The 17,136-nt window shown below is 34.9% G+C and overlaps 1 protein-coding gene across 6 annotated transcripts in view; it reads left to right on the top strand.

Annotated features, from left to right (window-relative positions):
* LOC121418443 (MAP/microtubule affinity-regulating kinase 3-like) overlaps window positions 1–17,136 on the top strand; it is a 109,275-nt gene that overhangs the window by 79,203 nt on the left and 12,936 nt on the right. For 3 of the 6 annotated variants that reach the window (XM_041612325.1, XM_041612321.1, XM_041612327.1), the window contains 6 exons: window positions 837–1,073; window positions 2,186–2,305; window positions 4,569–4,781; window positions 6,588–6,756; window positions 15,861–16,066; window positions 16,955–17,043. In XM_041612325.1, the coding sequence (XP_041468259.1) occupies window positions 837–1,073; window positions 2,186–2,305; window positions 4,569–4,781; window positions 6,588–6,756; window positions 15,861–16,066; window positions 16,955–17,043 (1,034 nt within the window). Of the gene's footprint in view, window positions 1–836; window positions 1,074–2,185; window positions 2,306–4,568; window positions 4,782–6,587; window positions 6,757–8,199; window positions 8,215–15,860; window positions 16,067–16,954; window positions 17,044–17,136 lie in introns of all 6 variants that reach the window. The other 3 variants (XM_041612326.1, XM_041612322.1, XM_041612323.1) reach the window with 2 other exon arrangements.

Genomic DNA, 17,136 nt, shown 5'->3' with positions numbered 1-17,136 from the left:
ATGATGATGATGATGATGAACACACACTGCCCAAAGACACTCATGGTGCAAGCCCAGCAAAATGTTACTTGAGATACCAGTGTCCATCATTTAATTTTAAAAAGGGTTTGTCGTAATCTTTAAAAGATATAAAATTGCATGCCCTTTTTTAGGTTTCTACAATCTCTTGGTATAACCTTTCCTTGTTTATTAGTCAGTTGATATTAACTCCATTGCCGCATCTGCCCGCATAATGTAGTGGTGAGGATTGGAGATGATCCCTTTAAACACAGAGTGGTTTGCACTGCCCTGCTTTGCTTGCTGAGCAAAGCGAAGTCTGAAGAATCGTTAGACGTACTGGAGGTGGTTAGTTTGCAGAGTGTTTAGTGGTTTTAGGAAAGACAACATCAGTCCCGATGCTCTCTGTTGATTGATGAAACCTGATACCTTGATGTTCGCAAGAAGAGGCAATTTTCAGTGTGTAACATGAAGACTTTCAGAGGTAAAATGCTCCTAGAGATGATGAACAGGGCGCTTGGATTGGTTGAAATTTGTCCTCATTCAGACTCCCTTGCTAGAAACTACTGATATTTTGTTTTTAGATTAATATGTTCATGTGGTATAAGTGTTTAAACTCCTAACCATGTATCAAAAGGGATCTTTGGTGTTTTCTTCCCCTTGAATGAAATATGGATGGCCATTTACATTGGTTAATCATATCATTGGAGGCATTTTTTCTATTTTAGATTATTTTAAAAATGAAGTAATATTTTTTGTTCATTTCCTTTTCATTTAACCTCATGTGTGCGAAAAATGATTTAATTCTTATATTTTTTTTCTTTCCTGGAATATAACAGGCAGAAAATTTGCTACTTGACAAAGACCTCAATATCAAGATTGCGGATTTTGGCTTCAGCAACGAGTTTACTATTGGCTGTAAATTAGATACCTTCTGCGGCAGTCCCCCCTATGCAGCTCCAGAATTGTTTCAAGGCAAGAAATATGACGGTCCCGAGGTGGACGTCTGGAGTTTAGGGGTCATCCTTTACACGTTGGTCAGTGGCTCATTACCCTTCGATGGACAGAATCTCAAGGTATAATAAAAAGGGGAAAAAAGGCTCTTAAAGATCAAGTGAAAGTAGTTGCAGTAAACACTGATTTCACAAGGAAAGTCTGTAAAACCAAGAATAATTGTTGCTATATCTTCTGAAGGTCTCCATGGCGAAGAAGTATAGTGTAGTAGGTTTCATGGTACACCATGTATCTTTCTTGGGCAAGTGTTGGTCCTGAAAAGGACCACCCAAACTCGATATTTTGACTAGGGAAGACAACAAGAATACACTTGTCGAAGCGTCGAGTTCGGTTGGTCCTTTTTAGGACCAACACTTGCCCAAGACAGATACATGGTGTACTGTGAAACCCACTACTCTGTTATCACTGTGGATCTAGACCTGATACAGTCACATAGACTGAACTTTGTGATTACCTGAAAACTAAGCTTAAAAACGATCACACTGTAGATTGCTAACACAGATAAGCACATATGGAACTGTGTATTATTATTATTATTGAAAAAAATCCTACTCTTTTTGTCCCATAAATTACCCCAATAACACAGGTTTGTTAAAATCAGAACATAAAGATTGTTGTGATGAATACTAGATTCTGTTAAGATACATTGAGATTTTAATAGATTTTAGATTAGATCCTTGTATAGATCCACACTCTAAACATAAGAAATGCGCTTCAGCCCAATTTTTATCTGAATTGTAATTACCCAATACTCCCAACAGTTACCACAACATTTATTTCAATTCTTAAAATAGCAGCTTGCGATTGAAAGAACAACATTATAGTCTTTGAAAGCTAGAGGGTGTTTCAAAACGAGTGAAGTGTGATTTAGAATCATGCTTAAACCTCAACTTGCACACGATATCTAATGTGTTTCCTTATGGATGAATAAGAAGTAGTGCAGTATGATTTGACATTTGCGGCGATGCATTTATATATCCTGTGTGCTAAAAGGAATTTAAGTGTCATTTTTAGTCACACTTAAATCTTTCTGACCCCTCCCTTTTGGTCTTTTTCTGTTATGAAGTATTCGTAGCAGTGCCTTTTTTTTATTTGCTGTGTTCAGTTTCAAACAAATGCACTTCTCACTCTCATTCATTAAAATGTTTCGCTTGACCTCCCACCCACCCGGCAGGAACTAAGAGAAAGGGTATTACGAGGGAAGTATAGGATTCCATTCTACATGTCAACGGACTGTGAGAATCTACTCAAGCGGTTTCTAATGTTGAATCCAGCCAAGAGGGCCATGCTAGAGGTATGTACCTTTCTTATGCTGTTCCAACAAAAGCTGACTCCAAAATGACAGGTGTGATGTCATTGGTAATAGTGTAATAGACTTCATCAATCTGGGTCCTCTTTCATAAAGACTCGTCATAATAACAAGTGCATAATATCCGTAACAAATTTACTCTCAGCCAATCATCGGCGTATTTCAGTAGCTTTTAACTGTTATTGCAAATTTGTTATCATAACAAGTTTTATGAAATGGAACCCTGGAGTCGGTTCGCTGGTGTGACTGTGACACATTAATGTTTATGGAAAATGTTACAGGGTTTTTTGCCTTCTTTTGCAACAAACACACCATTCTATGAAATTGATAAGATTTTATTTAGAAAAGAAAAGTACACAGACACACCCTCAACTTGGGCAGTTCTCACAATAATTTGCTCCTTCACATCCCCACTCGTAATATAAAGATAACTTTGGGAGGTCGTGCTTTCGCCTGTGCAGCCCTAAAGTTATGGAATGGTTTGCCATATGTAATAAGATCCTGTCCATCTGTAGAAATGTTCAAACTTAGACTAAAAAGCTATCTTTTTCAATTAATTCCCGTACATTCTTTTTTTCACCTTTCTTAAATTTGTTCTCAAGCATTTCGTAAGCTCTTGATTACAGCCCAGTAGAATATATGCTCAGTTCTGCACTATATAAATCAATATATTATTATTTCTATCAAAATAGTGTAACATTTTTTTTTTCGGTTTACCAGTGTGACTGTGGTATAACATGAGAGTGGACTTTCTTTTATCAATAAAAATAATGATACTCAAGGAATAATCAAATGAAAAATGAAAATAATATTAAACTTGTTTTTAAGAAATTGTGTTTAACTTGTGAAGATAACCTTATAAGGTTACTACATTGTTTTGCCTGAATACTTACAAAAAAAAATTTTATTCACTTTGTGATATAATAATCTCGATGCATTAAATCACCTATCTGATATTCTATGTTGTAATATTGTAATTGCACACTTTGCTGAAGTCCTACAAAAAACTGTTTTACTTATTTATTACTGTACTGAAGCCCTAAAAAGAATTTCTTTTGAAGTGATTATATTTTTCAAATAAGTGTTGATTAAAAAACTTTTTTTCTCCATAAATCATTGTACGGTTTTAGCTTTTTGTTAGATATTTGACAACATAGTGCTCTGATACTGTAGTTTAATCATTTTACCAGAGTGGATTCAAACAGCACAAAATTGTATGGGAAAAATCAATGGAAATCATAACTTCACCCCTCTCTTTCCCTTAAATTTTGAAATGCTCTCCCCAAGATTACCTAATTTTCCCCTCTTTCAAGCATACCATGTGACAAAACGTGGAATAATATTGTTCAATCTCAATTCAAAGTGTAACAGTTTACAAATCAAGAATTCATGCTTACTGTGTAAACATTTCATAGAAAGCTGGGCTTCATGAATTATGAATCGTTACCATTTGAATCACGTAGCATTTCCAGCTATTCATCTTACAGACTAAGGTGTATGATACATAACTTTTAATAAATCCAGATAAATTTCATGGATGATTAAAACAGTCATTGATATGATATTCAATTGCTCAAAAACTGATATTGGCCCTAACTGTTAGAATATATCTGGGCCCCGTCTTACAAAGAGTTACGATTGATCCAATCAATCGTAACTCTATGGAAATCCATCAGTGTCATAATTTTTTCTACAGGAAATTTGCAAAATGTCCTTTGTAAACAAAGGAGAACACACCAAATTATCAAGAAATTAATGAATTTATGGATATACATTCATATCTAGAATTTTTTTTAACAAACTTGCATTTTAGATGTTGTCTTTGTTGGCTTTCCATGTTTGCAATTGATCGGATCAATCACAACTCTTTGTAAGACGGGGCCCAGGTATCCCACTCTGAGGCAGGTAAAAAAAAACATTACACGGAGGCTCGGGGTGAACTTGTCCCTGAAATGCCCTACATAGCCCTGAAAAACTAATAATGAGCCTCTGAATTACCCCCATAGGGTCCAATTCAAGCTGCAATATAATCTAGCAAAATTGGGCCGGTGAGATAAAGAAGTAGCCCCAGTGGTGGTCCATCTAATATTGTACAAATAATGAATGTTTATGAGTACAATGGACAGAATGATCGATGTCAAACAACCAATCAAATGACAAGGGTCTGTCTAGCAGTCATATAATATTTCAATATTGATGTGACATACCGCATGCACTTGAATCTTCTTCTGATTCCTGCTGCTTACAGATGATCATGAAGGACAAGTGGATGAACGCTGGGTTCGAGGAGAACGAGCTGAAGCCTCACCAGGACAACCAGGAAGACTTCTATGACGAGAGGAGGATAGAGACCATGACGGGTATGGGATTCAAGAGGAAAGACATTGAAGACTCGCTCAGGAATCACAAGTACGACGAGCACTATGCTACCTACCTACTCCTTGGAAGGCGGCATAGCGATGTAAGTAGAGAGTGGTGTGGGTGTATCAGGGTGCTATATGAGCACTTGCCTAGGGCAAGTAAAGACCAAAACTACTTGCCCAAATTGGGCAAGCAAAATTCTCACAGTAGAATGACCAAAGTTTGGGTCGTTATGATGTGATATTGCCCCTAATTTTGGTCATGGCAGGCAAGATAAAATCACTTTGGAAAAAGAAATGCAATAACAAGGTAGATCAGGTCATGTCAAAAGAGAGAAAAAGGTCAATGGTTTATAAAAACGCAAAACTTTCTTTTCAAGAGGTAAATCTTTTTCAAGGATTTTTTTGGCAAATGAAACAGATTTTTGTGCAAGTATATTCCAACTATTTAAAAATTTACTTGTCCGACCAGGCAAGTGCTTCTAAAAAGTTGCGTAGCACCCTAGTGTATCAAGGGGTTTATGTCTACTTTCCTATCTAACACCACACCAGTAAAACCCCATAGGGTAGTATTCCGATGGCCATGATTTAGATAACCCTGGGTTAATTTAGATCACACGTCTGTGGAGTGCCAAAGTCTCATTCCTGAAGTAAAAATTATTCTGATCTTAATGGGAAAAAGTTATTTGTGTTGTGGAATGAGATTATTCGGGAAGTACACAAATACAATGAATTTGAATGAATTGTTCGGTGCACTTTCTTTGCCGTGAAGAGGGAACGTGTTTCATGAAGCCCAGCATTCCATAGAAGTGTTGTCTAAAATTCTGGTTTAGACCAGGGCCCCGTTGCGTGATGGTGACTGAAGCCATCCAATGGTAAATACCATGGTAACAATGCTCATCAGCCAATCAAAATCAAGGATTCCACAAAAGATTCCATTAGATGGTAAATTTGCCATTATGGTAACTTTTACGCAACAGGGCCAAGGTTAGATTATCAGAATACCACTCATTTGGTCTATTACCAATGATGATATTGTCTCCAAGCAGTAATCTATTTCTCAGATAGTCTGATACGACATGGACTAAACACATTTGGTTCGGTTGACATTCACTTGGTCTACTAGCATTTGGTCTACTTCTCACATAATATAATACCATATGGGCTAAACCCATGTGGCCTACTCTCAATTTGGTCTAATTTTCTTTTGGTCTTCATTACATTTGGTCTAATACCACTAGAGACCAATCGCCATTTAGTCTACTGCCTACATGGTTTAATTTTCACTTGGTCTCCATTGATCTAATTATTATTTATGACATAGTCCAATCTAACTATATAGAGTAAGTGGTGTTAGGTCAAGTGAATATTAGACCAAAAGAGTTCAGGCTAATAGGAAGTTTGACAAGGGGTCTGTTGCAGAAAGAGTTGCATTTAAATGCAAGTCTAAATATCAAGTGCAAGTCCTGAATACGGGTGCTTCATTGGCTGAAAATCAAGTTGTGCAAGATTTTTTTAGTTTGATCGCAACTCTTTCTGCAACGGGTCCATTAGACCAATGATTAGACCAAATGGTTAGTAGAGGAAGTAGGATTAGACCATGTGAGATCAGACTAAACATTGAGAAGACAAAGGGAGTGTTGACTAATCCGCAATTTACCTTAGCAACACGATGCTGAGATTCCTGTCCAGAACAGAGCATGATGAGACAGAGGGCCAGAGCATGATGAGACAGAGGGCCATATACAGGATGAAAATTAAAACTTGTTTACATGCTCAAGCTATTCATTTTGTCAACATAGATGTCAATAGGCTACTGATTTCTTCCCCCCCCCTCTATAATCCTTATAACCCTGCCCATCTGTCCAATTCTACCTCTGATGATTCCCCCCCCCATCACTTTGCAGGCTGAGGATGCAGACTCGACGTCGGGCAGCTGTCTGTCGCTACCGCAACGCACCGTGAGTGACCTGAGCAGCTCCATCACCCAATCACCGTCCTCCCAGGGTAAGAAACAGCGCAGCATCCCATCCAATCAGAAAGAGAGACGATTTAGTCATGGCGGGGAGAATTACGGTCAGTTTTGGCATGTCATTTTATGTTTGGACACACTTCCATCTCCTCCTCCTCTGTTTGAGTTTACCATTTGTGCATTTTTTATTACCCCCAAAAAAACTATTTCTTGTGAAAATTGGACATGTACACCTCCAGAAGCACCTTGGCTTGTCAAATGGCATGCAAGCTATTCTATTTATATATTATTTTCAAATTTTTCTTTATTATTGTTACCCAAATTTTTATGAGAGTTATTTGGGTTTCTTATTGTTTCTTACTTTATTTGCACGCAATGCTTTTGCCAAAAGAGACATGAATCATGAGATTTCTGCTAGGGCTTTGCGCTTGCCCGCCGCAAAGACGTTGGCATTAAACCCTTTCCCCCTCCTTCTCTTAATGAATATAAATATACATGAGTGGTGTGCCGTTTGACTTCCAGAAATTAGATTTATGTAATATAATATTTATATTTATTATATATACAAATATCCAATATTATTCCATCTTTTACAAATATTAACTATAACTTAAATGTACTCCAATATTCAACTAAATATTACCCAAGATGAAAATTGATGAATAGTTACCTCCTTTACTAAACTACATAGTGAAACCTAGTATTATTGGACACTTCATACAGATTATATTTTGATGGATTTTTCTGAATCATTGTGTACATAAGAGTTCTCACATAATTTGATCGTAATTGCCATTTTTATTGCAACCAAACTAAAGGCAGATTAATTGTCTGAAACGTGACTTTTTATGGGAATAATGGATCAGTGTTGTTCTCTTGATGTGAGACAAGATGATGTGTTTTGTTTTGATATACAACTCCCTAGCATTTTAATCAGTGTTAATCACTTGGATTTTTTAATGAAGTAATAAAAGTTATATTGCAAATTAAAGGATACTGAAACTTTCTCTAAATGAATAGACAAGGTGCATCAGTGAATCAGTTGAACATTTGAGAAACCATTCTTTTGTAATTGATCGTGTTTAGAACATATTTTTTTTATTATGAGCAAATTTTGGAAGAAATACCATCACCTTCAAACATGATTCACTTTCTGATTTCTATTGTGATTTATATGCAGTTTCCAATTAATACTAGATTACACTTGATATATTTAATTCATGGTGTTTATCAGTAAATCTTACATTATGGAAGCACCCCTTGCAGTATCTCATGTTTCATGTTTGTGCACTTTCATTGGTGAGGAGTACATCATTAGTTATATTTCATTGGAAGTTAAACACCATCTAATCCGCCCGGCCAAAGCCAGCCACACTGACCATCGACTGACCGATTCGATAATATGTTTGGTTAATATTGATACATTTTGGGAAATTTGCTTGATAATATTAATGATTATATTGAGAGAATCATGATTCATCCACAAATGCGTTCTTCTGGTCTCTTTCCATATATACCTTCATCTTCACCTACCTACTATCTTCTAGTCGTCAGGAAAAGAGGTAATAAAAACCATCGGAAATGCCAGAATTTCTACCATTTTTTAGATGAATTATCTCATTCTTTTATAATACTAGTTTAACTCTCCATTCGGCAATTTCTATTGTGATGAATGCCTGCCTGTAGTGTCATAGCTATTACTGTGGTAGTATCCTGTCTGGTGCGATTTTTCTAGTCAGTCATTTTGGTCAGCTTGCTTGTCTATTGGGTCTTTTGTGTTTAGTCTTAACTCCTATCTTCTTTTATTCTGGCTCATGCTTTTTTTCACTTGTGTGAACCATTGTTATGGTTGGATATTCATCTACTTTCTTTCTTAATTTCCTTTGCTTTCCTTTCCCTCTTTTTTCCTTTCTTTACTCACTCTCTTTAATTTTCCCTTGTCTTCGATTTGTTTTTCTTGTCGTTCTCTTTTTACTTCCGCTCTTTCTTACTTACTTTGCTCTGTCCTTCCTTTCCCTTTTTCTTCCTTTCTTTACCCTCTTTTTATTTTTCACTTTTCATTTCCTCTCTCTCTTTACTCCCCGTCTTTCTGACTTTCCTTCCCTCTCTTTCTCTCTTCTTATTTCCCCTCTTCTTTCTTTCCTTTGCTCTCTCTCTCTTGCTGTCTTTGCTTCCCCTCTTCTTTGTTTTACACTCTCCATATATTTTCCTTTCAATCTTTCCCTCTTCCCCTAATGCATCTTTCTTCATAGAAGATATATAGCAACCTGTACTTTATACAGTTCTCATCAAATGTATTCCTCTAATTAGTAATTTTGCCTGCTCTTAATTCTATATAGATAGCTTTTTTCTGAATTCTATATTTTTTTCACATGTATTGTTTTGTTTTCATTGTGTATACCTGTGTCTTAACTTGGTTATTGGTGCTGTCATTCTCTGTGACCCGTTTCCTATTATATCTGGACTAAACCTTAGATACATTGAAGAGTTTGGTTTATAGAAACAATTAACATTCAAGCATGACTCTAGGTACATATTCACAAAACCCAACATAACAAAAACACATGTAATCTTGTCAACAGATGTGACAATTAGAATGTATATGCAGTATTATCATTTAGCTAATTTCACATCAAATATAGAAATAACCCTTAATTATGATTTTTTTTTAATAAAGCACAAAGTTAGCCATAGTTAGGTGCCCCTGATTAGACAATCACACATTTTGACACTCGTTGCATGGTAGATTTTAGTAAAAGAATATATTGTAAATAAGAATAATATCAACCAAATGAATGCACCCTCTACACTAACGTTAAGATTAGACCATGTCAGTTCATAACCTTTTCCTATACTAAGTCAATTACATGGTGATATTTTAACAACAGGAAAATTGTACAGATTGTATTATACGATATAGGTGTGAATTGTATGGAATGCTGCGATAGGTTCACATATCAAAACCAGAGGGAAAAAACAGCATATTCATGTGATGGATTTTGAAAATATATATCTCAGCCAATTTTGTCCAAATAAAAGCAACAAATATTGTGAGTAGAGTAAGTGCTGTTGGAATTAAATCGTAATGATTCTTGTTTTAATTTTTTTTTTTTAATTAAGTGCCAACCCCAAACAATCCATTGTATATATTTTCAGATTGAACATCGTGTTAATAAAATCAAGTTATCTTGAAAAAATAACATTTTTAAATAGATTAATACAGAGGAATAAAATGCAAAAAAAAGAGAAAAGGCTTGTTCTGACCATTATATATTTGATTTGATTTTTCCCTTAAACTAGTCATTACAAGGCCAAGTAAGTGTGGATACTATCAGCTATTGCTATAATTATTGCATTTCAGAACTTTCAAATTCCTCCAAATCATTTTTAATTCTGCTGAGTGAACCACAGCTTTCTTTGTCTAGCATGCTTCAAAAAAATCAAAATAGAATAAAAGAAAAAAAAAGAGCATTATTGTTGAGTTGACAAGATATATTTATGTTTAGTTCTTCTGGTGACTGAAGAATAGCTCTCTTTGTCTTAGCATGCTTCAAGAAATTCAAAATAGATTTTAAAATAAGAGCATTTATTGTTGAGTTTAAGAGTCAAAGTTACAAGATACATTCATGCGTAGTTCTAATCATGACTAGATTTGTACAATTTTGCTGCATGGTTTCACAAATTTGCTGTGAGGGTAAATATAGCTCCATCTATGGCTCCATATCATCTTAACTCCTGCTGCTCTTTTCTTTTGAGATTTAAAACAAAAAGGAAGAATGAAAACTAACATGCTTACCGCAATTTAATCTTATTTACATATTATTCCAAATGAAGCATGTGCTTTTGAATGTAATACTAAAGCGTGACACTAACTGGGTGCAGGATGCGCCCCCATCCCTTGACATTTATTTATAGAAAAGGGGGCAAAACCAGACCCCTTTTTTTTCAAAAAAAAAAGGCAAAAGGCTGCCATGCTCAGCTCCATGCTCTAACATTAATTAGTATTTAAGGTGTTGGCGGTTAAGGTGCTTTGGCAAATGGCAAAACATAATGCTGAAAAAAGAGTGGTGTGGTGCAACATATTATCACCTTCCTTTTCATGGGGATATCATATTCATATAAACACCTACAGCGACCGTAATTCTCCTATTTAGCTTGGACCTAAATGTGCTCTTTCAGATTATATTGCAGCAGATTATAACAAAGTCATCATTTTTAGTGCCTTGAACTCATTTTATCATGCAAAGGATATTTAAAAATTTTCTTGAGACGCGTGTGGAGCTCAAATGGTGAGTGAAAAAAAAAAGAATTTTCTGCTCTTTACCTACCCTCTGCAATCTATATTTCCTTCTATTGTATTTTACCTCTATACCTCTGCTTAAAGGACAAGTCCACCCCTACAAAAATTTGATTGAATAAAAAGAGAAAAATCCAACAAGCATAACAGTGAAAATTTCACCAAAATCAGATGTAAAATAAGAAAGTTATGACATTTAAAGTTTAGCTTAATTTCACGAAACAGTTATATGTACATTCTGATCGGTTTGCAAATAAGGGAGACTGATGACATCATCCACTCAATATTTTTTTTTTATTACATATATATGAAATGTGAAATATTCAAAGTTTCTCCTCATTGTCAAGTGAACCAACAATTAATCCTCCCTGAACATGTGGAATTAGCATTGTGTAATACTATATGGTTCATTCAAGGTGGTTCTATTGTCAAATCTGTAAAGAATGAAATATTGTATGATTCAAAACAATAAAAAACAAAAGAAATAGTGAGTGAGGGACATCATCGACTGTCTCCTTTGCTTGTCACTGAGCTTTACATATCACTGTTTTGTGAAAAAACATGCAAAACATTTTTGTGGGGTGGACTTGACCTTTTACCTTTTATATTTTCCTTCATTTCTTCTGATGCCTCTGCAAATGTTTCTTACTCTCTTTTTGCTCTCCCCCCCCTCCTTTTCTGTTCCTTTTTTAATGCATTCCATACTCTGGTGAACTTTCTTTTCTAATTTGTCCTTTCTAGCCCCCCCCCCCATCCCTTCGATTCATAAATCTTATCAGTATACCTTATTCGCTTTTGTAATCATTTTTGTACTTATCTTTGGTTATGGAATCACAAATTCTTTTTTTTTATTTACAGTAAATATCCATCTTCTCATCTCTTGCACAATCTTGAGATTTTTTTTTTTTTTTGGGGGGGGCAATGACTTGTTCATAATACAGAATTACTAGTATCCTTTGAACAGTTCTTTTTTATCAATTTTGTCTATTTATAAGATAATTTTATGGAGTGATGATGTAGTTATGCCTACCCCAGTAATTTCTGATCATTGAATTGTTTGTTTTTTTAATCTCTTCGTACTGAGAATCGACTTATCCTATAAATTTTTGTTATATACAGTATGCTTTTAATACATCATTGTGTAACATACTACACAGTATTGAGAGGAACACTATTCACATTCAAGGACATCATTGAATACTACTTGTAATGATGTCAATTTCAAGCGAAGAAATTATTAACGTTGTATTGATTCATCATGCATCATTTGTTATGTAACTGAAGGCGACCCAGCGATACACGTAATACAAGACACAATACATACCAAAACTATGCATAAAATATAATTGCACTAATATTATGTACAAGAAGGCAGAAATAAGATTATAAACATAATAAGTATAAACCACAGAGAAAAGTCAGGCGTTATTAATAATATTAATAAAGTGTACATTATTCTTGTTTTAAAGTGAATTATAATGCATTACAGCACAATTATAATGAATGAGGAAGTATGTAAGACTTGGTCATAACTACCCTGAAGCATTATGAAAGTCAACGATTTTAAACGCTCTGTCATCATCTTTACTATTTTCTTATTTCATTTATGTTTGTGGCTTTCCTTCATTCTTAAGGATGTGATAACTGTTTAGCATGTACTCTTGTAATTTTCTGATGTATGTTATGTTGCTTGTTAATGTTATGATAAGGAGCAAAAAGATTCGATTCATTGAATCAAGAGATATGAGAGAGCGGGGGGGGGGGGGGGTAGTCTAAAAATGATTCAGCCCTAGTCTGTCACTTTTTGTGATTCATTCATAACATGATTCCAATGCACATATCCAAAGTAACTAGATCAATATTAGTAGTATATGTTCTATGAGGTGACATTGGAGAACATTCCATAATTATCAGCAGTGATGAGATACATCAAGTTATTCGACAACCAGTAATTACAAAATGAAATAACTGCTCAAAAAGAGGAAGATAGTACTACAAAAATGTGTGTTCTGATTATGTAAACATACATCTCTGATTAATCAAATTATATCATTAAGAACAAGTGGGCAGCCGAATCATGAATATGATGATTGGTTGCTGAAAGTCTGTATACTCGCTATGCATATGTCTCATTGTGCCTGAGCTCTTCTAGTTTCCAACTTCAATAGCTTGTTTTCTTAAAATGGAGAGTGTTTCATGAAACAGTTTTGTGGGTGATTTTCACTGACTAATCTGCCCTCAACCAATAAAATTTAACGATTTGCAGTAGCTTATAACAATAGACTGTGAAATCACTGACTGTGTGGTTCATGAAATGCTCCCCTTGATAACATAAGCATTTATGGATGAAGAACTGTTCTCATCTGATATAAGGCAGATGATTCTCAAAATTAAAATACCTATTATTTTACCAACAATAGATGGTGGTTTGATTTCTTCTGAAATAACTTTTTTTTTCCTTTCAGTTTTGATATTCTGTTCACCATTTTTATTTCTTCGATCATCCTGTAAACCAACTACCAAGACAATTTACCTTCGCATTATTTTTTTATTATTGTCTAACTTAATGTGTGCTATTTCTTGTTAATTAGCATTGGTATTCATTAATTGGCAAAGTTGTTTTTAAAGATAACTTTGCTCAGTTTTCTAATTTTTTCCAATAAGGACATTGTGTGATATGTTTTATTACAATCAATAAATGTAGCCCATATATATATGTTTTTTATGAGGAAACTATTCTATGCTTGTTTTTGCATGTTTAACATTAATTTGTGTGCATGCCCATTGAATAAATAGTTATATCATTCTGCACATGTGGATGCTCTCAACCATTTAGATAATTAACCTTGAAGAAAAGTAGGAATTGCGATGGATGTATTTATGAATATTAACATGAAAATGTGTTCTTGTTATGGTCAGAGAGATAATGATCTTTGAATAATTTCAGGGCTAGGTGTGTTTCAGATTTATCCTAATAGAAGCCATCTATCAATTCATGACCTAACAGAAAAAAAAAGTTTTTTCACAGCTATTTTATGAAAAATATATGTATAATACACTTTCTGTTCAAGAATACCTGAAATAGATCTGAAACTAAACAGTGGGGCAATACCATAAAATGATCAACCTTTTTGTACGTCCGACCCCCATTTTTCTAAAGTATTACTTCACTTAATAAACTGGCCACGTCATGATAATTTGACAGCATTACAGACTGTCGAAAGAACCAAAAATCAGAGACAGAAAATTTCATGAAGGTCCAAAATATAGGGGGTCAGACATATTTCATGGAATTGCCCAATGTGTGCATGGCATGCTATATTTTGAATTAGTTACCTTTAAGTTAGGTTATGTGATAGAAAACACATTTATGCATTATACTGTGTCTTGCTTGTATAAAGTCTAAACAAAAAGTGCTAAATAGTATAATCATTTTATAATAATTAATTCAAAGTAAGCTGAGAATTATTAGTGTTATGCATGTTTTCTGATGTCTGATTCAGATGGTTTATGTTTTATCATTAATAATACTTTCCTCCAACTCTCTTCTCAACATTTCCTCCATCAAATCCCAACATACTTAGATTCAGTGCCCATTTTGTCACTTTTTCCTCACCAAATTTTTTGTTGTTGTGATTTGTAAAATAGTAATAATTCAGAGGAAGGCATGTGCATGTATGTAGTCACCATATTTATGTTACATTTACTATCATTGAAAATTCCCATGAGATTTTGTGTTCATGTACTCTATCATCATTCATAGTCTTCCAATGTGCTATATAAATATTTCAATCACAGAAAAAATGTTTCCCTTTCAAATATTGTTTTAGGAATGTTATATTGCTAAGAACATTACAGAATCAAATTTTTGCTGCATTTCAGAAAAAAAAAAGTTATTACGTTGTACCAATCACCAAAATGAAATTTAATATGTCTGATAGTGTCCCTTATATATTTCTTTCAAATTATATATTTCATTTTGTTTATCTTGAGAGATATTGCCTGATCATTTATTTTCTTTGGCATAAATTTGACTGATGGATGCTTCACCCGCTTATTTGTGCTTGTACCCATAAAGACTCAAGCACAGAAAGGAACTAGGTCCTTTTTTCTTTCTTCTAAAATCCTGACCAATGGCATGTAACGGTGGCTTAATCCCTTCACACAGTATAAAAATTATTATATAGGTAGTTGGTACATTGCAAAGCAATTGTGTTACCTCTCATTATTCCCACCATTAAAGCATGTGGCTCTATGTGTTTTTTGTAGAAGATATACAATATCATTGAAATTATCGCATCTCCAACAAGTCACAAATTTTAGAAGCTTCATCATTGATTGATAACTCGGATATATGTGAATAGTTAACTTTGATTTCTAAACACATTTCATCCTCTAAATTACCTAGGGAGAGGCATTCTTGAGCATGTTTCATGAAGAGTTACAACTATGGTAACTTTGCAGTTATGATAATTATTATGGAAACCTTGATTCTGATTGGCTGTTGAGCCCTGTTACCATGGTAGTTGCCATAATGGCAAAGTTACAACAGTTAATGTTCTTGATGAAATGGGCCTCTGGTCTAGTTCATAACCATCACTCGGATGATTGGTTTTAAATGAATGATCCCACCCCTCCATCAAATCATGAAGGCTTTCATTTCTGCTGTGTTTATTTTATTGAATGATCACTTAATCCTAAGAACCCATTAAGAGGCATGTGTGTTTCAGATTAGCATGACAGTAATGTGAAAGAAGGCACTGTATCAAGTATATTTATTCTGATTGACAATACTTAGCAATGGATTATCCTGTTTCACATTCACATGACAGTGAAGTCACAGTATCGAGTATAGCCATAATGATTGACGATTCTAAACAACAGTTTTCCCCTTCCACCTTCTGGATACAGGGCAGCACTCCTATAAACGCCACATTGACAGTAGTCTGAAGGAGAACATGGCCATTCCACATAGAGGGCGCTCCAGTCATGGTGCCATCGGCTCCAAGGATAGCAGCTCCTCACAGTCCAACTCGGGCAATAATCCCAACCAGTCAGATATACCTGACAGAAAACCCAAATCTACGCCAAAGAGCGCCAGCAAACTGCCCACAAAGGTAACACTGCACATTCGTCACTCTGTAAGTTTCGTAATGCATCCACACAAGTTGGGCCCTTGCTGTGACGTCACTCCTCGATGTAAGAGAGATCGGTCACCCACAGTATACTCGACACCATGCATTGATAACCGTGTTTCTTGCCCAAAATGATTACAAACCGCATCTCACTTTTAGTTCTACTGATAAATCTTGATTCTCCCCTCTTTCCCGTATTTAAGATTAATCATTCAGTTCATCATGTGCTATGTAGGAAAAATTTGTTGACCCACAAGGTATAGTGTGATATGATGAACATTGATCGCACAATCTGTATGTCAATTTACACCACCTAACAAGTCCATGTCATATGTCGTACTCATGTACTTAGCATTTAGTGTATTTGAAAAGTTAGACATGTTGTTCTTGAATATTAATACCCTGCTCATGGATCCAATAAATCCTCATCAATTCATTTTATGCAACATAAGAAACCCATTAACAATTTTTTTCCAAATAGCTAATACACAAACCTGGGTGTGCTAGTGGAAATACTGTGCATTCGAGGTTTATTTAGATGGGGGGGACACCTCAAATGAACCAATTAGGGGTGGGCCCAGTGTGAACCAAATGGCGAAAAAAATGACCTAGAATTTATTTACTTTTTACATATGACAGAGCAAGTGTATTATTTGTTTTATGAAATATGGACACAGCATTCATTAGTCCTTAAAAGTTCTTCTTGTACATTTTTACTGGGGTCCTTCGTATTCAGTCATGTTAGTGCTTCACTGCCTAAACATGCATTATTAATTTTTAGCGCGCACGTTTTTGCATGTCATGTGAAACAAATTGACCAATCGCGATGCTTGAAATAATACACATATTTTATTATTGTTATCTGTTTAGACTCAAGCTGGTATGAGTAGGAGAAACACATATGTCGCAGGTGAGAGGGATTTCGCTGGGTCAAGTAGAACCAACGGTAGCAGTGAAAGGTAAGGAACCCTTAGACAATCATTTTCTATCTAACAGACATCACTGGACGTAGGGTTGGAGTGTACTCATGTACTAAAGTGATGATCATGATG

Source organism: Lytechinus variegatus, chromosome 7 (assembly GCF_018143015.1).
Source record: "Lytechinus variegatus isolate NC3 chromosome 7, Lvar_3.0, whole genome shotgun sequence".
In the NCBI taxonomy this organism is placed as follows: Eukaryota; Metazoa; Echinodermata; class Echinoidea; order Temnopleuroida; family Toxopneustidae; genus Lytechinus; species Lytechinus variegatus.
The sequence above is the reverse complement of the archived record's forward strand: the minus strand, read 5'-3'. Positions and strand labels throughout refer to the sequence as shown.